Source organism: Oryza glaberrima, chromosome 8 (genome assembly GCF_000147395.1).
Source record: "Oryza glaberrima chromosome 8, OglaRS2, whole genome shotgun sequence".
Classification (NCBI taxonomy): domain Eukaryota; kingdom Viridiplantae; phylum Streptophyta; class Magnoliopsida; order Poales; family Poaceae; genus Oryza; species Oryza glaberrima.
Window position 1 is genome coordinate 20,759,871 of NC_068333.1, and position 21,976 is coordinate 20,781,846.

At 41.9% G+C, this 21,976-nt stretch overlaps 4 protein-coding genes across 4 annotated transcripts; 2 read left to right on the plus strand and 2 right to left on the minus strand.

The window, feature by feature from the left end:
• The first annotated feature begins 3,730 nt into the window (after nucleotides 1-3,730).
• LOC127781768 (transcription factor AIG1-like) lies at nucleotides 3,731-4,738 on the plus strand. Its single transcript, XM_052308794.1, has 2 exons — nucleotides 3,731-3,920; nucleotides 4,015-4,738. Exons 1-2 carry the CDS (start codon nucleotides 3,771-3,773, stop codon nucleotides 4,525-4,527), a joined length of 663 nt encoding a protein of 220 aa, XP_052164754.1. The 5' UTR covers nucleotides 3,731-3,770; the 3' UTR covers nucleotides 4,528-4,738.
• Nucleotides 4,739-6,799: 2,061 nt separating this feature from the next.
• LOC127781770 (vegetative cell wall protein gp1-like) lies at nucleotides 6,800-7,559 on the plus strand. Its single transcript, XM_052308797.1, has one exon. The coding sequence runs from the start codon at nucleotides 6,896-6,898 to the stop codon at nucleotides 7,358-7,360; it is 465 nt and encodes a 154-aa protein (XP_052164757.1). The 5' UTR covers nucleotides 6,800-6,895; the 3' UTR covers nucleotides 7,361-7,559.
• Nucleotides 7,560-8,053: 494 nt separating this feature from the next.
• Nucleotides 8,054-10,435, minus strand: LOC127781767 (uncharacterized). Its single transcript, XM_052308793.1, has 7 exons — nucleotides 10,036-10,435; nucleotides 9,494-9,535; nucleotides 9,287-9,402; nucleotides 8,957-9,062; nucleotides 8,798-8,851; nucleotides 8,435-8,666; nucleotides 8,054-8,304 (listed from the first exon to the last, which is right to left on the minus strand). Exons 1-6 carry the CDS (start codon nucleotides 10,339-10,341, stop codon nucleotides 8,511-8,513), a joined length of 780 nt encoding a protein of 259 aa, XP_052164753.1. The 5' UTR covers nucleotides 10,342-10,435; the 3' UTR covers nucleotides 8,054-8,304; nucleotides 8,435-8,510.
• A 112-nt stretch (nucleotides 10,436-10,547) lies between these two features.
• On the minus strand, nucleotides 10,548-13,429 carry LOC127781769 (ATP synthase subunit d, mitochondrial). Its single transcript, XM_052308796.1, has 5 exons — nucleotides 13,109-13,429; nucleotides 12,373-12,454; nucleotides 11,317-11,381; nucleotides 11,076-11,162; nucleotides 10,548-10,952 (listed from the first exon to the last, which is right to left on the minus strand). Exons 1-5 carry the CDS (start codon nucleotides 13,280-13,282, stop codon nucleotides 10,851-10,853), a joined length of 510 nt encoding a protein of 169 aa, XP_052164756.1. The 5' UTR covers nucleotides 13,283-13,429; the 3' UTR covers nucleotides 10,548-10,850.
• Between the last annotated feature and the right edge of the window lie 8,547 nt (nucleotides 13,430-21,976).

The window sequence follows — 21,976 nt, forward strand, 5'->3', positions numbered from 1 at the left end:
TCTTTAATTAGACTGTGTTTAGATTCATGGTAAAAAATTTTACGTCACATTAAATGTACGGACATACATTTAAAGTATTAAACGTAGTCTAATAACAAAATAAATTACAGAATCTATCTGTAAACTGCAAGACGAATTTATTAAGCCTAATTAATCTATCATTAGCAAATATTTATTGTAACACCACATTATTAAATTATGGAGCAATTAGGCTTAAAAGATTTGTCTCGCAATTTACACGCAATCTTTGTAATTAATTTTTTAGTCTATATTTAATACTTCATGCAGGTGTTCAAATGTTCGATGTGATAGAGTAAAAAATTTTAGGGTGGGATCTAAACAGGGCCTTAGACTTGTTATAAAGTTCTGATTGATGGTAGATGAAAAATAATTTATGATAATTGTTTGAATGCACGTACGAATAAACTAAATGATAGAAAGTTGAAAAGGTTATTTTCTAAAAGTTTTCAAAGAAATGCTAATGAAATGGAGTATTAGAAAGTTGATTAGGAGCTTGGAAAGCATGCCAACGATAATCCATTATCTGTTACTAGTTCTAAAGAATAGGCCTTAAGTGGGTGTAGTGGTCTTTATTCTTTTTCTAGTCGAGTATTTGACAATGCACAACTGAGTTTATGGACGATCTAAAATATACTGCTTCAGATAAACTTATGTATCTACGTTTTCCTTCTTCCATCGGTCTACCTCTTCTTTTCTTCATGGCCACTTTTGTAGTCTCCGGTAAGGAACGATTGTATGCCGAAAGCTTCTAAACCCTGGAGCGATGAGCATGTTGCAATGGCAACGTAGTATAGAATGGGTGTTCTCATAGCAGCTTGGCACAATCCAACCGATGTCAACATAGATGAGCTCGTAGTGGTTAATACTACGGGTCCTTCGAATCACAAGAATAAAAAAACAGAGAAATAGAAAAAAAAATCTAAGAATCTGATAGGAATATAAGTGTAAAGTAGATAATTGTAAACCACAGAAATCTAATAAGAGAGATATATTAAAATGAAAATTTTTCAAAATATTGGAGCTCTTGCTAAGTTTATTTCAAATTCTATAGGCAATGAACCATTCCATACGAATTTCATAGGATTTAGAAAACCCCATTCCTTTGTATCTAAGGAGCAAAAAAGAAAATTTATTGAATCCTATAAAATTCAAAGATACCCTACATGGACTAGGGATGAAAACAGTCGAAAACGATATCATTTTCTTGAAACGACATTGGTACGGTCAGGAAAGTGAGTTGACACAAACAAATTCTATCCAAATAGCATGTCTCTAAATACTAGGTGTTCTAACAGAGGGAAAATGATCTAATAGTATAATGTGGATTGTTTTATAAAATTAGTGACATACCAATATTACTATACTATGTAGTAAAGGCCAAACTTAGACAAAAAGTCATATTTATATTTTATATAACAAACATTTTATTAGATAAATGAAATTGTACCATACTTCTATTGTGTGTACCATATCCACATATTTATTTATTGAACCGATGTACAGGAGTATACTTTGTGTTAAAAAAAATCCAATTTTAAAGATTAATCTAGACACGTATTGTTAGAATTTGATTTTCTTTTTATAGAGGGAGTAAGGTTTAAGGGGACTGCCTCATTCATCTTTTTTTTTTTGGAACAAATGACTGTTGACTGCCCCTATCGTGATAAACATCCATGAGAAGGACTTAATTAACTACGGTGCACTGTTGGGATAAAATCCATGGATCGGCCGACGCGCGCTTTTGACCGAGGGCGGCCGACAAATAACGTTCAAAGGAGGGTCCGGTAAAGAGGAGGGCATCCCCAGCAGGAATTCTGATGAAAATCCCCATTCCCCAAAGGCTGCCATCCCCTGACACCTCCCTCCGATCATCCCAGCCTCCATGTCCCTCCCCTGTCCCCCCCTTCTCCCTCTTTGGTTGCGTCTTGCGTCGCCCAACCCAATCCACCCCTAAAGCTTAATTTAGAGTTAACATAAAGCTTAATTTAAGACATGTTTAGATACACTGGTAAAATTTTCACCCTATCATATAAAGCTTAATTTAAGGCATGTTTAGATACACTGGTAAAATTTTCACCCTATCACATCGAATATCTGAACGCATGTATTGAGCATTAAATATAAATAAAAAAAATAACTAATTACACAGTATGCGTGTAAATTACGAGACAAATTTTTTAAGCCTAATTGCTTCATGATTTGACAATGTGGTACTACAGTAAACATTTGCTAATGATGGATTAATTAGGCTTAATAAATTTGTCTCGCAGTTTACAAGTAGAATATGTAATTTGTTTTGTTATTAGTCTACGTTTAGTACTTCAAATGTGTGCCCGTATATCCGATGTGACACGTTAAAATTTTACACCCATGGATTTAAACACCCCCTTAGAGTTCCTAAAACAAAAATTTTCATCCATCACATCGAATGTTTGGACAAATGTATGAAGTAGTTAAATGTGGACAAAAAAAACCAATTACGCAATTACACAAAAAAAAACCAGTTTACGTGTAAATTGCGAGACGAATCTTTTAAGCCTAATTGCACCATGATTTAATAATATGGTGCTACAGTAAACCCTTGCTAATGATGGATTAATTAGACTTAATAAATTTATCTCGCGGTTTTTTGGCGGAATCTGTAATTTGTTTTGTTATTAGACTACGTTTAATACTTCAAATGTATATCCGTATATCTGATGTGACAACCAAATCTAAAAAATTTTCTCCAACTAAACAAGGCGATAGCATCTATAATTTGCTTGGAAGCATATGTATAATTAGTTCTTATATAAAAGCTAACATTTATCATTTTCATTTTTTTTCTCTCCTCCACCTGAGTATATATAGTTATCTTATAGCCTACTTCCTCTATCTAAAATAGGATTTTGGACGGATAGGACATTTCACATGAATTCTCTAAAATATCTCATCCGTCCAAAATTTCTTATATTTTAGGATGGATGGAATCCTATTAAACTTAATCTTACATACTCTTTTCAACTTGGTAACTGAGTATATATGAAGTTGTTTAGATTTACATCATTTTAAACCATACCATTTTTAAATACAATTGCCAAATATGAGCATCAATTTAGTTTATTGCCAAACTTTACTAAATACATAAGAAATATTACCAGAATTTGGAAAGTTATATTTTGGATACAATCTGAACCTTCTCTTTATTTCAAAATAAATATAGCTGTGCAGTTAAAATTTAAACTAAATAACTAAGCCCGAGTTTAGTTTCAAACTTTTTCTTCAAACTTTCAACTTTTCCATCACATCAAAACTTTTCCACACATATAAATTTATAACTTTTCCATCACATCGTTTTAATTTCAATAAAATTTCTAATTTTGACGTGAACTAAAAACAGCCTAACCTTAACCTTATTTTGGTTGTGTTTAGTTCAGCGCAAAATTTAGATTTTGGTTGAAATTGGAGATGATGTGACTGAAAAGTTATGTGTGTATGACAGGTTGATGTGATAGAAAAGGACTGAAGTTTGTATCCAAACTTTTAATGTAAACACAACCCTTGAAACGGAGGCAGCACACATCGGTCGTTCGATCCGCCAAGTGAAACGCGCCAAAACAGCCGTCGTCCCGACCAAAAGAGTAGCTTCCCGTGTCGGCGCCCCCCGCCCCCCCGTATACATATACCCCTCCCGCCCTCTTTCCCGCCTCCTCTCTTTTAAACCCCACGACAACCACCTCGCTTGCCATTCTGGACTGCGGGTGAGATCGATGGTGACGGACGGGGAGTGCTCGGCGGCGGCGGCGAGGAAGGGTGGGTCGCCGGCGGTGCGGAGCCACAGCGAGGCGGAGCGGAAGCGGCGGCAGCGCATCAACGCCCACCTCGCCACGCTCCGCACCCTCGTCCCCTCCGCCTCCCGGGTACGTACGAGATCGAGACATCCACGACGCCCACGATGGCGTGTGTGCGTGCGTGCGTGCGTCTGACGAGGTTGGTGTGCGTGCGTGCGTGCAGATGGACAAGGCGGCGCTGCTGGGGGAGGTGGTGCGGCACGTGCGGGAGCTGCGGTGCAGGGCGGACGACGCCACGGAGGGCGCCGACGTCGTCGTCCCCGGGGAAGGCGACGAGGTCGGCGTCGAGGACGAGGAGGACGACGAGGGCGAGCGCGACGAGGGGTGTTATGTCGTCGGCGGCGGCGACAGGCGGTGGCGGCGGCGCGTCAGGGCGTGGGTGTGCTGCGCCGACAGGCCGGGGCTCATGTCCGACCTGGGCCGCGCCGTGCGCTCCGTCAGCGCGCGCCCCGTGCGCGCCGAGGTCGCCACCGTCGGCGGGAGGACGCGCAGCGTCCTGGAGCTCGACGTCGTCGTCGCCTCCGACGCCGCCGACAACGACAGGGCCGTCGCGCTCTCCGCCCTCCGCGCCGCCCTCCGCACCGTGCTTCTCAACCGCGAGGAGCTCCTCGCCGCCGCCGCCACCGACGGCTACAAGCGGCCACGCTTCTCGCCGAGGTGTAGCAGCCTAACCTAAGCTTCGCTACTACTCGCCGTACGTACGTACGCGGCAAAACGAATCTAAGATAAGCTAGGGGAACAATGCGATGCTGATACACTACTACCGGTTTCGTGTCACAACTAGCTTGGTGTTTTTTTGTTTGTTTGTATTCCCTCCATCTCAATATATAAGAAATTTCGAAGTAATACGATATATCCTCTGTTTCATATTATAAGATTTTCTAACATTGTCCACGTTCTCATATATATATATATATATATATATATATATATATATATATATATATATATATATATATATATATATATAGTACTGCTCCCTCCGTTTCAGGTTATAAGACTCTAACATATTAACCACATATATATATATATATATATATATATATATATGTATATAAATAAATGTGGTTAATATGTTAGAAAGTTTTATAACCTGAAACGGAGGGAGCAGTACTATAAATCTAGACAAATTTTCTTTCTAGATTCGTAATACTAATATGTATCATATTCTTCTAAAATCTCTTATATTATGTAACGGAGGGGTACTGCGTGTCATTTTTCCTTGCTGCTTGCCTGCATGGTACTAGTAGGCTGGTAATTGTACTTGGCAACCAGTATCGTCACGTAGACTTTGTCAGGTATACTGTTGCACGGTTGCAGTGTTGCGAAGTTGCAACAGTGGAGATGTGTGGCACTGGTGCACTTTTTGTCCACCAGTACTTCAGTAGTTTCAGTATTGGCTCTACTGCAGATCACATGAATCCCTTCGTGTTTTGCCGGCAGTAGGGGCCAGTGTGCTGTACTTCTACAAGTCTACAACACGACAGGGCTTGCTCCTGCTGCTCCGGAGTTAATACATGCAGGAAATGAAATAGTAGAAGCAAAGTTCTAAATGCAGGGCTTAGTTCACATTCATTTCAAACCATGTCATTTTCTAGTAAAATTATCGAATATGTTCATCCATTTAGTTTCTTAACAAACTCTGGTAAATAAATAAGAAATTAATCTTGCCAAAACTTGCAATATTACCAAATTGCAAAAATTTTAGCATTGATAAGATTTATTTTAGCTACAATCTGAACATGCCCGCAATGTTGCAACTGCACGTGCAAAGTCGTGGTATCTGATAGAAATTGAATGTTGAGGAATCATTACAGCTCCCCCACTAAGTAATTTTTAGAAGCAGAGAGACAATTTCACTCTATATTATCTAGGATCCTGAAAGCATTTGGATACTCCATCCCAATTTCAAGATTTTCGAGATTTTCCCAAAATGATCATCTAACAAAGTATCTCTTGGTTTATTTGTGCTAAAAGTAAATGTGTATCATGGAATGTCCTGCATGCACGCGTGCAACCAATCAATTAATTTATATTGGTTTAACCCATGCAACATTTAAAGTGTGAATTAATTTTCGTTGAACACAAAGTGACGGAGCACCTTGATCAATGAGGATTAATTCCTTGGTCTTGATGTCATTTGCTCAGAGGATGATCAAATTGGGATGGAGAGAATATTATTTAGGATCTAAAAGTGTTTGGTACAGCATCAATTCTACAGGATAAAAATAGCGAGTAAGGATCTCGAAGAATATTATTTAGGGTCTAAAAGTGTTTGGTACAGCATCAATTCTACAGGATAAAAATAGCGAGTAAGGATCTCGAAAGCGTTTGGTACAGTTCCAACTTCACGGGACAAAGAATATCGGGGTAGGAGATGTATCAAAATGTCATTGGAATGGTTTAAGTGGAAGCCCAGAACATTGCTGGCACCATTTCTCTTCGTTTCTCTATGTATGACGTTTAGCTTGAAGTCTACTGTTAATCTTCCACATAGCACCCAGTTGAACCAAACCAGAAGAGCCCCTTAGGAAATGCATGGACTTGCCAGACTTGTGATGAGCATTGCAGAGAGCTCGAAAAGTTCAGAATGAAGAAAGGCATATATACCAAGAAGGCGAGAACTTATGACTATCCCACACCTAACGAGTGAACAATGTGGCCAAAATGATGCTGGGATGTCTAAACTCAGAAGTTCAGAACAAACCCAACTACCCTGCCAGACTGCCACACCATCAGTTCAAGCCAGAATTTTCCTAACCCCCCTGACGAACAACATCTCGAGATAATTGGTGCCACCAATTCCACCAAAGTTCAGAGCCTTTTATATTGGATGGTGAACAACCAAACCAAGGCCAGGGACTTCAATAGCTAAAGCACACAGATCAACTACCAATAAGACCATTGCTCTGGCTTACCTGATCACAGATTGCTATAAGTAGCTCCAGCATCAACTCTTAGCTTCACAGCCTCACAAGCATCACCTCACATCAAAAGAAACACAGTAGCCTTCCCAGAACACACAAAAACAACAGTCACTTACCATGGCTTCTTCTGGTTGTCATCTTCTGGTTCTGCTCCTGGCCTTCTCAGCCTTCCATTGCAGCTACGCAGCTCGTCATCTTTTGGACACAGCAGCTGCAGCTGCAGCACCAGAGGCAGCCCCAGCTCAGCCCTCCATGCCAACAGTTCCAACCACGCTGCCTCCGATACCTTCCATACCTGCAGTCCCCAAGCTGACAGTGCCCCCAATGCCATCTGTTCCTATCCCAAAGGTTACCATTCCCCCAACAGCCGCTGGCACAATTCCATCTCTTCCAATTCCGGCCATTCCGACCACCATACCAACCATTCCTACAGTTCCTGTTACCCTGCCACCAATGCCCTCAATCCCAACCACTATTCCATCCATTCCCACCACAATCCCGACGACGATCCCTACCATTCCCGGGTTCCAGATGCCACCAATCCCATTCATGTCCTCACCTCCCAAAACCACTAGCCCCTGAAGTTCTTCAAGAGGATGAGACTGATATTCATGGTTACTAGTCAGGGATTTGGTTAGGCATATGTTGCCATCATATCAGTGTGTACATTTATTTGTGTTCTGTTATTGGAGTTATACTGGCTTGCATTGGTGTGATTGTAAATGCAGCTAGGCAGTTGTACTATCATGTTTGTGAATAAATCATTTCTTGGTTTGCATAACATACCGCACAGGATATAAGCTTTTTTATTGTTCTTTACACGATCACATACAGCGACAGAGAAGAATGTGACACCTACTATTACAAGGCTTTCTTCTATTTGACAGAATTTTAGCATGGTTTTAGCAATTTAACATAGTACATCAGGAGGAAGCAGACAGACAGGTGTGCTTCTTGGTCCTGTCTCTGCTTAAAAGTGGCTTGATATAAACTGTTTGCATAAATTTTCTAAGCATAATCTACTGATAAGGAAAAAGCTTTACTAAATGTAAGCAGTGATTTGTCTCAATTAATTCTTCAGCAACTCTTCAAGTCACACAAGATAATGAAGATATACACATGTATCATTGCAACAAGATAATCTTCTAACGATATTGTAAAGAAAGAGGAAGAAACAATGCATGAAGCCATAAATTGCAAGAAAAGAATTACGCATCAAAATAACACAGCTGAATCAAAAGATCAGCCAAATTAATGTCAATTTGGTCATAAAGATCATGGAGAAGTTATCATAACATCTCTTTCAACATATCAATGCTACAAGAGTATAATACTAAGACGTTATTATTGGTAACTTACAATAGATGGTAGACAGGATGAGAAACTAATATATATGTATGTTTGGAGGATCAATAATCTCAGTAGAACATGATTCTGCCGTTTACATTGGGGAACTCCAATCTGAAGTTGCTGCTAAGAACTATCGTCGAGTCAAAGGCTGAATATTTCAGGGGTAGTAGTAGTGCCTATAAGTTAAATAAATAATAAGCCAAATATATTAAAGATCAGATGACAAGGAAAAAAAATATCAAAACAGGGAAAAAGGTAAAGAAAAATATTTGTACTATATGTGATATGGAATATCTTAGTACTTACACTGGTTAACAGAGGCTGCAGTAGGCACAACCTGAACATTGAATCTGCATGGTCACACTTAACCCTATGATTCCACTTATAGGAGTAGTTCTATTTTCCTGCTGCAGGTTGAATTTACTGCATTCCCAAGATTCTCAATTTTTTCATATTCCAATTTGAACATGACCATAACAGTACCATCTTTCCCAGTGTCATAGTCCTGTTTGATATCTTCAGCTTGGTAATGTTGCAACTGTTTCAAGGTTCAACGCAGTCATAATTAGGCTGCAGAAAGAAGGATAAAAAAGTCTCTGAAAGAAATGCACATTCAGTTGTACTGTTTTTTTTACAGAAAATGGAACCGCTTAAGCCACTAATCATCACCTGATGATAGACTGTTCCCAAGAGATCAAATGGTACCTCCATACCCACACGAGCCTAAAGTGAAGTCAGAAATTAAATAATAATTATACCAAGTCCATGCTTCATACGTAGTTGCAATGACCAAGAAAATGCTTATGCAAAAGAATTAGATATTATCACCTTTGGTTTTACAAGACAAGTAGGAGCATCTTTTAGGCATTCAGAAGCAACCCCACCATAAGCTCTCACCAGCCCACCAGTTCCTAATTTTATGCCTCCAAAGTATCTATACAATGTATAGCATCATAATATGATGGAAAGTATCAAATAGCCACAAACCATCTGTCTAGCCAAAAGTTGTAGTTAATGTACACATATATCTGTCAGTTAGTGACAGTATTATCTCTGCTCAAGTTGAGGTACTTAATTCAGTAGAACACTAAATAGCAACAAAAGGGTGGGTCACAATTTTAAAATTACATGAAATGGTTTGCTTAACAAATCGGTTACCTGATTACCACCACCATGACCATATCAATGCCAGATGAAATAATGGCAGAGTATATTGGCTTTCCAGCGGTGCTTGAAGGTTCACCATCATCATTGTAACGGAATTGTTCTCCCAGCTAAATAGACATGTATAAAAGACCAATCTATCATCAACAAACATAACTACATGAGCATGAATTGTTGTACGATTCAGGTATACGTACAAACCTTATACGCCCAGCAATTATGGGTTGCACGGGGATCACTGACCTGTTACAAAAGAGACTCATAAATTTAATCGATAACATACCACACAAAAAAAATTGTAAAACCAATTTTCACATGGATGAGTTTTCTGGAAGCCGAAGGTAAATGGACCAATATTATGTGTACACATACAACTGCAAACTTAACCTCACATAAACAACTTGTGAAACGCTAAACGAAATACCTGCAAATCCTAGATGAAGTTTATATCATTCGAAATAGCACGCATTCAACTTAGCTAATGAGCGAACCCTTCAGCTAGGTATGGACACTAAAACTAAAGGATGATGGATTAGTACTTTACAGTGCAGACTACACTGAAAAACTATCGAGTTCCCCTATAGAACAATTGTCTGCTCTCCCTTCAAAGAAAAAATTGGCGATTGTTGGCTGCCACATAGTCGGACAAGAATTCCCTGTGGCTCAAGGTTAAGACTTAAGACTTGCCCGATTTGGGGCGTCGGTGAGGGAGATGATAATAGCGCGCGTGGAGGGGGACGCACCTCGTTGAGGAAGGACATGGCGGCGCGCTCGTCGGGGACGGGGGCGGCGATGGCGCTGAACTTGCTCTTCTTGATCTCGCGCTCGCAGCTCACGCGACCCACGAGCGTCGTGTACGGGGAGGGGGAGACGGAGGAGGAGGACGACGACGACGACATGGCGCGCAGGCGGGCAGGCGCCAACGCGGCCAAGCTACCGCCACAGGAGGAGCAGCTGCGGTGGACGGCGGCGGCGGTGGCGGCGGCGTCTGGTCCGGGGAGCAGGAGCGGGAGAGAGCGGAGGCGTGGGGCAATGCGCACGGCCGCCATGGATGGGTGGAAACCGTGGGTGCGCGCACCGGTTCCGTGTAGCCACGGAGATGCTGCTGGTCTCTCTGACAGGTGGGCCCAGATTGTCAGAGCGGACTCGCCCTATGACAGGTGGGGCTCACGTGAACAGAGGGCGAAATACTACACTCGACAAACAAACCATCTACATAAATACACAAATTATCTCGGCATTATAGAGATCAACATAATCTTTCAACAATTGATCATCTTTATTCATGTAGAACGGAGATGAACACAAAAACAATAAAACATAAACTTCTTAAGGGTCAACCCTCTAGAAAATGAAGAGGTCCAACACAAGCAAATTCAGTTGGAACTGCAGCACGGACGACATGGTAGAATCAGTTTGGGAGTTTAAACAGGCCCCATCCACATGGTATGGAAACCACCATTGTTGCGATAGTGGATTCCCCTATACATACACTCTGGGACACAAGACAAAATTATTAACTCTTCCAAGAAAGGGAAATAAAGAGTTCCTCCACTCTTCAGTAGCCCCAGTTGTCGTTACGGATTTCATCATCGAACTTCTGCTTGACCTCAGGATGCTTTGCAAAGTATTCATCTGCTGTCATTGTGCTGATATTTTTCTGTATACGTGAACAAGTATATGTTAAAGCAAATGGAAAAATGCTCTTAATAATGGATGCATGCACAACCAATCTCTGACAAATGGACTGCAATATACAAGTTTCGCCAGAGATCATCCTCACCTTCATCTCCTGCAATTCAGCAAGCTCCTTCTCTATCCTCTCTGACTCCTTCAGAGACTCCTTTTCTGCTTCTTTCAGCTCAACAAGCTGCATATGACGTGATAAAAGAGAAAAGGATAAAAGGTGCATCAGTATCTAAAGGGTACAGAAGGATAACCTGTTGAAGCAAGATGAGAGAAAGACGGGCACATATAACAGAATGATAGTTCCAGACAAGGGTGATAGACTTATAGTTCCTCACCAGCGCATCAAACTTTGGCTTGTACTGAGGAGTCACGGTGTCAACGTACTTGGGGATTTCAATGCCTGCATTTATTTCATGCTTAGTATCTTCACTACAAGTAGGCGGAACAAACTATATAAACCAGAAGAATTAAGCAAAAGTAATACTTGCATGGGGTCAATTGCAAATTCAAAGTGTAAGGTTGATGTGATCAGCATTTTACTAATATTCCAACAATAAATTTGCCTTTTCCCATCCGGAAAAGGGCATGTGAAATAACACATACTACCTTCTATTGACTAAATCACAGAGAAGAACATGCATTTCTGAGCATATTACAGTGCCACAAAAAGCATTAACATTTGGATTTACAAAACAACTTGTTCCTTTGAAATAAAAAGGTACAGCCAATTAGAATCATTAACATGGTAGGTAGTATGTGCTAATTGCATGTCAGCAACATGGTACGAAGATATCGTATTGATTGACATTAGAAGGAGCTGAAAACAGCATATACATATTACTGATATGATCTGAAAGATTCAAAGGTCTATACACAAGAGCGACAACAAGAAAAGGCATAACAAGGTCATTGACCAGAAAATTAGCACACGCTAAGAGACAACCAAGAGAATCAACCCACATAATCATCAAACAACAATATCAACTAGAAAGAACATATTTGCCACTTCCCATGCCTTATGAAATATTGAAATATGTTGATGTGATTATAGAATCATATTCCAATAATAGATTAGAAAAAAAAATCAATATTGTCAAACACTATTTCTGAGCATTAAGTTTGTAACATCACTGTAGAACAATGGTACAAAGACACACTAACGTTTGTGCAAAGAAAAGCACACTCAAATTTAACCCTACTTCCTTGAAAGACGGGATATGTTTGAAGAGTAAGGCCGTGTTTAGTTCCACGCCAAAATTGGAAGTTTGAAGAAATTGGAACGATGTGACGAAAAAGTTGGAAGTTTGTGTGTGTAGGAAAGTTCGATGTGACAGAAAAATTGGAAGTTTGAAGAAAAAAGTTGGAATCTAAACAGGGCCTAAAATGCTTACTTTCATAAGCTTCCTTGTACATATCTACAACTTTAGACCCAATTCCTTTTCTGTAGTACTCCCAGTCAATCGGTTGGGGCTCCTGCAGTGTCAAAAGAGAGAAACTTTTAGAAACATAATACGGGACCTCAGAAATTAACAGCATTGAGAAAACGCATGCTGCAAATCAAGAGAAAATGCATGCATCCAAGAGTTCTAGATTCTTCCAGGCATTTTTCAAGGTAAAAGTACCAAAGGAACATGACGGCATCAATTTGACAAGACAAAGGATCATTTTAATTCAAACCATATTAATCTTATTAGCCACAAAGACAATACAGATCCTTGGTGATCGAACGTAGTCTGTAGACTATAATAAAAATCCAAACGCGCAAACGCGGTGAACGGAATAAAGATGTCCATAATTAACAACGTTCTTATGCTGATGATCGTAAGCACCAACGATGTGAGAATGTTGGCATAACGACGACTACATTTGTATGGGTTAACCTATCTCCGATGTATATTGGTAAAGTCCAAATCTAACTGAATATCAACATGCCAACAAAATTATTACAACGCACACGAATACAGAATATACCCAACTAAATGGATCGATTCCACTAACATCTCACCATGGGATCTTCGCATTCAATACAAGATCAGAAGGATCGGCTACGGGAGGATGCCCCCCAGATCCGGAAACCCTAGGTCCGATCCGGCGGCGGCGGGTGAGGGGTGGGGGGGTGGTGAATACCTGAGAGAACTTGGTCTGGAGCTGGTGGTTGACGTCCTCGAAGGTGCGGCGGAGGGTGTTGAACTCCTTGCGCGCCTCGTCGGAGACGAGCATCTTGGCCATCCCCTCCCAGTCGATCGCCTTCCCGGCCTTCGCGGCCACCTCCGCCACCTTCTTCACGCCGTTCCCGCTCATCTTCCTCCGCCCTCCTCTCCCTTTCCTCTCTACCTCGACCTCTCTCTCTCCCCCCTCGTTCGCCGCCGCCGCCGCCGCCGCAGTGAGCTCCGACCACACGGGAGAGAGAAATGGGGAGATCGAGCCACGGGATGGGGATTTGCCTGGCCTCTCTGCCGCTCGCGTGGGGTATACTGGTTGGCGACTCCTAGTGGGCCTCGCAACGAATTCCCTTGGGCCGTCGGCCCATTTCTACCCACTACGGGCCTTCGTGGGCTGTAACACAGACCACGTAGGGACTATTTGTCAACAAATTTTCTTAGACAATTTTGCTATATATTTATCGACAAATCCCCCCCCCAAAAAAAATTTTTTAACAGATGTAATTATAGTACAATCATAGTGTAATTACTGTAACTTACATGTAATTACACTGTAACTATAATCTAACTTGTATGTAACTTTCAAAAACCTCTACATAACATGTTATTTCGGTAAAATAGAGGTCGTGGAAACAAATTCTTTCACATATGTGTGTGCTGTGATTTGTTTTCTTCCTCACCAAAATAAATCTTGTAATAGATCTTACATACAAGTTACACTGTAGTTACATACTAGTTACACTGTAGTTACATGCAAGTTACAGTGTAATTACACTACGATTGTACTGTAATTACATCTGTCAAATTTTCAGTAGAAAATTTATCGACAAATGTATAGGTGGTCGTATGTAATTATGATACAATTTGTATATAACTTTCAAAATCATATGATAACACGCTATTTTCATGAAGCGGAGATCGCGACATCACTCACGTACATACGCTTGATCTTTTATTTCTTTCCAACTTGCATGAATCTTGTACTCCCTCCGTCCCAGAATATAACAAGTTTTAAGGTTAGACACGATTATTAATAAAGTATGTAGAAGTGAGTGATGGAGGGTTGTGATTGGATGAGTAGTGGAGGTAGGTAGGAAAAGTAAATGACGGAGGTTGTGATTGGTTGGGAAGAGAATGTTGTTGGAGAAGTTGTTATATTTTAGGACAAATCGTGAATGTTAAAAGTTGTTATATTTTGAGACGGAGGGAGTAGTAAATCTATTGATTTAGAATTATGTGAAAGTTTTATATAGTAGCCACAAATACTTTAGTTATATTTGATAATTTCTTAGAAAAAAATTATCGATAAACATAAAGCAAAATCAGCCCGCATACCGCTGAACCCGTTCTGAACATCACAATTCACATGTGGTAGTTTTCTCGAGGAGAAACCAGTAAAAAAAAAAATCATCACATACTCACAGCGTGATGCTGAAGAGATCACTCGGGATTATCAACTCTTTTCCACCACGGATCAGAGACAGGTAAAAATGAGTACATCGGTGCATGGAGCTGTGGGCTGTGGGCGGTCATGCTACTCCAGCATGGAATAGATAAAGAAGTGAAGAAGTACTACGAGATAATAAAGAGAGATGGATGTAACTGACGAGCTAACTGATGAACTGGTGTCGCGGTACGCTTGGAAAGCAGAGAAAGCGAGCGGTGCATCGGCTCGAGAAAAGCAGAGAAAGCGCGGTAGGGAGAGGCGAGACCACCGCAGGTTGCTGTCCTCTCCTCTCCAAGTACAGGCGAACTGGAACTGCGTGCAGAAATCGGAGATGCAGTCGCCGTCGCAGCAACGAAACCGCCGGATACACGTACGTACCGATGGTGATCTGCGTCGTCGTCGGAGACTAGCGCTTTTGCCCAGGAATCCGATCAACAAATTTTTTTTTAGCTATATCTTACTCATTTTCACTATGTGCACACCTCTTAATACAAAAGACACTCATATTAACTCAAACTTGATGTAAAGTAGAGTAAATTAAGCAAGTATATCTCTCTATATTTCGTTCTAGCTCCACACCTGCTGCTGGTCCTCCAACTCCAACCACCATGGCGGCAGAGGAGATGGACGCGGAGCAGCAGCGTTGTAGCGGCATGCAGGTGAGTGGGGACGGGGGTATCTTGGTGGTGTACTCATAGGCGTTGGCCGGCCTGCAGAGTTGGTTGTGTACTTGCGCTGGTGAATGGTGATCACCGGCTAATGGATGGGAAGAAAGTCTATTCGTCCCATGAAAGAGATGTACTTTAGTTCTAAAGAAAAAAAGAATGCGTAATTCATAGAAAGTCTATTCGTCCCATGAAAGAGATGTACTTTTTTTCAATGTCATCTAAATCTTTAAAATATAAGTTCAAACTTAATTAATACAAGTAAAAACAAATATAACAAATCTGACAAAAAGAATTCGTAATTCATAGACAATTTTTTTTAAAAAAAATTTATATAGGTACTAGAATTCTCCAAATCTCGTGAAATGACATTATAAATTAATCTATCTTACCTTTTTTATAAGAAAAAAAAGATGATTTTTTAGACGATAAGTAAAATAAAACGAGAAGACATTCTCTCTAGCGACAAAAATCCATACCATGGATGAAAAGCAACTCAGCTAGTACTCTGTGAGCTGGAGTGAATAAAGTGAAGGCCTTCGGTCCCTAAGTTTGTTAGTACTAATCAGTTGTCTGAGATTTGAAGAATTCTACTATAGGCTTTTTGACCTCAATATCCAACGGTTGCATGAGGAGATGGTCGAATTAGGTCATCATGGTAAAGGGTAGGATTGACAGGGTGTGAGGTGAGGTGGGGTGGATAGTTTAGAGGTGTGTCGGGAGAGTTCGTTGTGCAAATGGCAGAGAGCTAGTATATACTTTCTCCATCCCAAAATATATGGGATTTTAGACAGATGTGATACTTTCTAATATAATAAAACCGTCCAAAATCCATTATATTTTGGGACAAAGAAAGTACATAGCAAGCACCTTGGCTACCAAGGAAATTAGAAAGACAGTGAACGGCGATAACAAGGCTAAGATAACGGCGGTGTCGTCTGGATCATATGAAAGGAAGGAGAGCAATGAGCAGCAGAGAAATGAGATTGCATATATGATCATAATTATAATAAAGAATATAAATAGCTAGCGAGACTTACGTCGTGTTTTAGGCATATTTTCAAAATTTTCTCGTCTTCAGTGAGTACTATTTCTAAACTGATAAATAGTATGCTCCATGAAAAAAATTCCATATCAAAATTTCTTTTAAAAATCAAAAACAAACTTATTGCCACCAAACATCACGTCCTAACAGCTTACTTCTATTTTGGATTAGTTAGCAGTGTTGCTAAATGAATGTCCGATGGTAAAACACTCATAAAATCTGGTTAGCAAGGTTAAATTATCCACACCTTGGAATAAAATCTGGTTGGTCGTTGGTTATAGAGTTTCCATTGGTACTTTCGCGGCCTAATAAGTGTTACACTATATTTAGTTAGCCAACAGTATAAAAGCCCCTAATAAATGTAGGATTTTATATTGGGTTGCACAGAGCAATGGCAATTAAATCAATCCACATTACTCCCTCCATCTACTTTTGATAGTCATATTTCCAAATCTGAAAATTTTATTTGATAGGCATATTTCAATCCAACAACCTATCATCTTATTGATTTTCTTGAATTTAATACGTGACTCTCCATTCTTCCACACATCATTGGCTACATGGGTTTTGAGAAATGTAAATATTAATGAATCGCTTGTTTACGATGAATGACTAGTAGCATGTTTAAATGGATGATAAGTAGAATTACTTATCCTTGGTCTATGTGTCAAGATAAAATATGACTATCAAAAGTAGATAGAGGGAGTACTATATACTACTCCCTCCATTTCAAAATATAAGACATAACCAGCCCTAACCCAAATACCAAGAGAATAATTATTATCATCTTATAGATTAGATCATCCTAATAAATACAATACATGCATCCAATAGAATATTAGAGAACATGAGAGTGGAGGATTTAAAAAAGTAATAATTTAGTTAGTGGAAAAAAATTTGGTGGAGGAGGGGTGCAGCGGGCCTGCTGTGCAGCCCTGATCTGGATGAGCGACACGTGGCCCAGCTACCGATCCAACGAGAGCGCGCGTAGGGCCTCCAACACAAGTCTCGACTGGCTCCCTTCGGCTGAGAATCGATCGGCTCCCGTCCTGGCTCCCTCCGCGCTCACGCTTCCCTCGATGCGCCAGCTCGGCTAAAGTATATCCCTCCCTTATTTCTCGAAGTCTCGATGCGCCTGCTCATCTACCGCCGCCGCCCGCGTGTTCCCCTCTGCTTCTCTCATAGCAGCGAGCGCCGGCGGCGGCGGCGAGCGGCCGTGCCGTGCCGCGTATGTGTCGTCTGGACAACAAGTCTGATTCTGATAGGTACGTCATCTCTCTAGAAATCAGAACCACTACCAGCGTCTGCAGATCCAGATTATTTGCTCTCACCTGAAACTACAGCTGCAATCTCTGTTTCGTTTCTGACAATAATTCAGCAGCAGAGCAATGTTCAATACTTATGTATATTTTTGTAAATCTGAAATACACATGGCAGTTGATAACTAAAGTTATATAATTATATTAACACAATATAAGAAATATTATGATTGTCATGATCATGGTCATCCTCTACATATAGGTGAACATCATCCATCATCAAACAATGCTGATTGAAAAACATGATAATTAAAGAACTAGACGATATTACCTGCATTATCCGCTCGCCGCCGGCTCCAACATCCCCGGCGATTTCGACGTCCATGGGCGCAGGTGATTGAAATCCATGTCCTTCCATGCCATGTTGTGGACCCCTGTTTATAACAGGAATTATTCGTGTAAACAATACCATTTCCCTGGATCAAGTAGTCTGGTACACACGAGTTCATAGCTGAAATACCAAAAGCACATACACGAGAGTCTAGTGCTAATTATTACATCATAAGCCCGCAGGCATTCTCTTAAATCATCGAACCGAGCGGTCCGGAATACATCCAAAAGCAGAAATAGATGAGGCAGCGGAATTCAGGCAGCGGCATGCCATTGCCACAGGCAACGACCGTAACTAAGACCTACTGAGCGCCATCGTCTTCATCTCCCTCCTGGTAGTAGACATAGGGATCCTCCGAAGCTTCATCTTCCACTTCTGATTAATTTTATATTTGTAAGGGTGAGTACCAACCGTACTCAGCAAACCACCACAGCAAGAAATGCACATGATAGGGGTATTCAAAGGATAGCTATGGTTCCTTTGCGCAAAGCCAGTTTTGTAATTCTTTTCGCAAGCCTAAGACCTAGCACAGACTAATCAAATTTTAGTACCAGTGTTCATATTAAACAATGACGGTTCTGTTCACCATCCATTGTGATCCCAAGGATAGCTTCCCGCCATCGAGTCGTTATGGTTTTCTGAGGACGTCCACATTCCCACCTCTCAGGAAGTGGCTCCATCAGCATAAAAATCATCATGCAATATCCCATCCCACACAAGTTAAGAATTTAGAGTCTAGCCAAGTGTAATACATGTCCCGGTGCTCAATAACCGCGAGCACGGCTATTCGAATAGATTTGATTTACTCACACTGCAGTGGATGTACACTTTACCCGCACTCCGCAACTGCCCAACACATGAGCCTCGTCCCAACACATGAGACGCGTCACGGCAAAGCTTTTCGATAACCTCGCATTGGCAGTACCCGCTCCATGAACTTAAATCCTCATGCACTCTAGGTGTCCATGTTTCTAGCAGTGAGAGGAGTTCTGGCGCTCCCGGGAAAGAGAAGTCTCACACACATATTAAATTATAGTTCAAATTAAGTTCTCTCTCTCACACACTCATGGCAGTCCTACCAATGGCGACACCGATGTAGGGCACGCCTCTCGGCCCTACCTCAACGGCTGTCCCATCGTAGCGCACCTGCCTCACTCAGGGGTGAACCATCTATGCAGGGATACTGCCTCCGCTCGGCTATCTAATCCGCTAGGTCTATACCCATTCGAGAAGTACGGTTGTACGGGGGTCGTTTCATGCTTAACTTCATGGCTCGGTCCTTAATTGACCGGGGACGGTACTAGCCTTTTCCAGATACCACCCAAATCCTCCGTCCGCCCCAATCGAAAACAGTTGTTTTCACTTTATTTTCCTTTCACAAATCATGTCATCAATTTCATGGCAATGTGGCGCTCATGTCTCCACATGCCGCATCTCAATTACCTTCCCAAAGGTAATTACCCAAGCATATAGCATTTGATAAATATGAGTATGCATGATTCTAGAATAGCATTTCTAAGCAATTGTCATAGTTGACTAGGGACTCATACGTAAACATGGTTACAAAGATTTAAGGGTAAACAATAATCAAGGCATGGCATAATCACAAGTGGGATGTTCATCATTGCATGCAATTTTATTTGTAAACAAAGCAATTTCGCAATTGGGATCAACATGTTCAAGGGATAGTGATGACTTGCCTTGCTCAAGGTCTTGCGGGTCTTGGTCCTCGCTTGGATCCGCAACTCCCTCGGGCTCTACAAGTACGTGCGAAGAATCGATTTTGAATTCGGTTAGAATTCAAGTAAAATCCAAATAAATCCAAGTGGGAGTCGAACGCGTAAGTCAATTCTTTTATATTAACTTTACTATTCGCGAACTAAGGCAAACCCAATTTCAATTTTTATATCCTAAACTATTTTGCGGGTATAAATATTTTGTTGTCATAAGTTTTTAATTTAATCTAACCGAGCATTATATCCATATAATAGGTTAGAAATTTCTATCGCGAGCTAAATATCGGACGGAATCCTAGAAATATTATACGATTTAATTTAGCCTATGACTAAATGATTAAATATAATACACGGGTAAAATCCCTAGTAGTTAAATCCGAATTTCTACCGTGAATCGATTACTTATAGGGATTACCCAAAAATAATCTATAATAATCTATAAGAATTCATCTATTTGTTTAGTTATTATCTACATCTAAATTATTACCGTGAATTGATTTCTTATAGAAATTGCCAAGGATAATCCATAATTTATATTAAATTTTGCAATTCTACGACTATAATTAATCTATAATTAAATTCTAATTATTTTAAATTTTCTAAACTTCCCTAATCTCCCTCTAATTTCCTATTTATTTCCTTTTCCTTTTTCTCCCTTTCTTTTCCTTTCTTTTTTTTCTTTCTTTTTTTTTCTTTTTCTCTCTTCCCCCTTTTCCTTTTCTTTTCTTTCTCTCCTCCCTCCCGGCTTCTTTCTCTCTTCCTCGGCTTCTCCCTTTCTCTCTCTCTCTCGGCTCCCTGCTACCCGGGGCGGCGACGGCGACCGAGCAAGGGGAGGAGGCGGCGGCTTACCAACGGCGGTAGCGGCGACGGCGGCGTGACGACGACACACGGCGCGGCGGCACGAAGGCGACGGTGCGGCGGCGCGAGGGCGGCGCGACGGCGACGGCGGCGCAAGGCGGCGACGCACGGCGCGGCTGCTCCGGGGCGACGGCGCGGCGGCTGTGAAGGTGGCGGCGCGGCGGCACGACAACGGCGACGCGGCGGCGCGACGACGGCGGCGTGTGGAGAAGGGGAAAAGGGAGGGGAAGGGGGAGATGGAGTGGGGAAAATGGGGGGAGGGTGGAGTTTTATAGGGGAGAGGAGGGGAAAGAAAGAGAAGGGAAGGGGCGACGCGACGGCGGCGCGGCGGCGCGGGGCGCGAGGCGGCGACGGGACGCACGGCGACGGGACGTCGACGGCGGCGGCGACAGCGGCGGCGCGCGGCTCGGGGCGGGACGCAACGGGCGGCGACGCGACGGTAGCGCGGCGCGACGGCGACGGGGCGAGACGACGGGCGAGCGGCGATGGGACGGGCGGGCGGCTCGGGGCGCGAGGCAGCACGGCACGGGGCGCGTCGCGGGGCGATGGGGCGGCGCGCGGCGCGGGGCGCAAGGTCGGCTAGGGCGGCGCGGCAGCGATGGCGACGGCGACAGGCGGCGATGGCGACGTCGGCGCGGCGGCAGGCGACGGCGCGACGGGACGGTGACAGCGACGGCGCGGCAGCGGCGGCGCGGGGCTCGGGGCATGGCCAGGCGCGTGGCAGAGAAGGGTCTAGGGCTAGGGACCGAAATCGAACACCTATGAGGCAATGAACAGTGATTTTTCCTATTTATCCCGATTTTAGTGTATTTTCCATATAAATTTGATTCAACAATTCCTAATTTTTGCATATATGCATTTTACTCAATATTTGTGTTATCTCAACTAATGAGTTCACCGTAGATTAATATTACTCATATTTTATTTTTATTTAATCTATTTGAATTTTTAATTAGGGTTAACTCTTATTCCATCGTATTTTAATTGATCCAAATATGGTCGCGATAATATTTTATTTATTCCTATCCACACCTAATCTTTATTTTAGTTTATATTTATTTTACCAACTTGTTTTTATGGTTTATTCCTAATTAACTATTCTTTACTCACGGTTAATAAACTTCGAGATCAAATCCAAATAAAATAGGCGAATAGGATCGGCATGATGCAATTAATTTAAAAAGTTTTTGAAAATCCATATTTTTAGAGTTTAGATTTTTGTCGGTCGAATTTTCAGGGTGTTACACATGTGCTAGGGCAGGTGAAAACAACACGAGATGAGATGTCCCGGCGGCTGCAGGGTCCTCCTCCTGCCCTTCTCCTGCCATGGAAGCTGATGCAGCCGCGTTGCCCGTGGAGACTTGTCCTGCCATGGCTACTGCAGTGCTGCGGTTGCCGGCGATTTTGGCCGTGATCTTGAGGCGCAGGATGA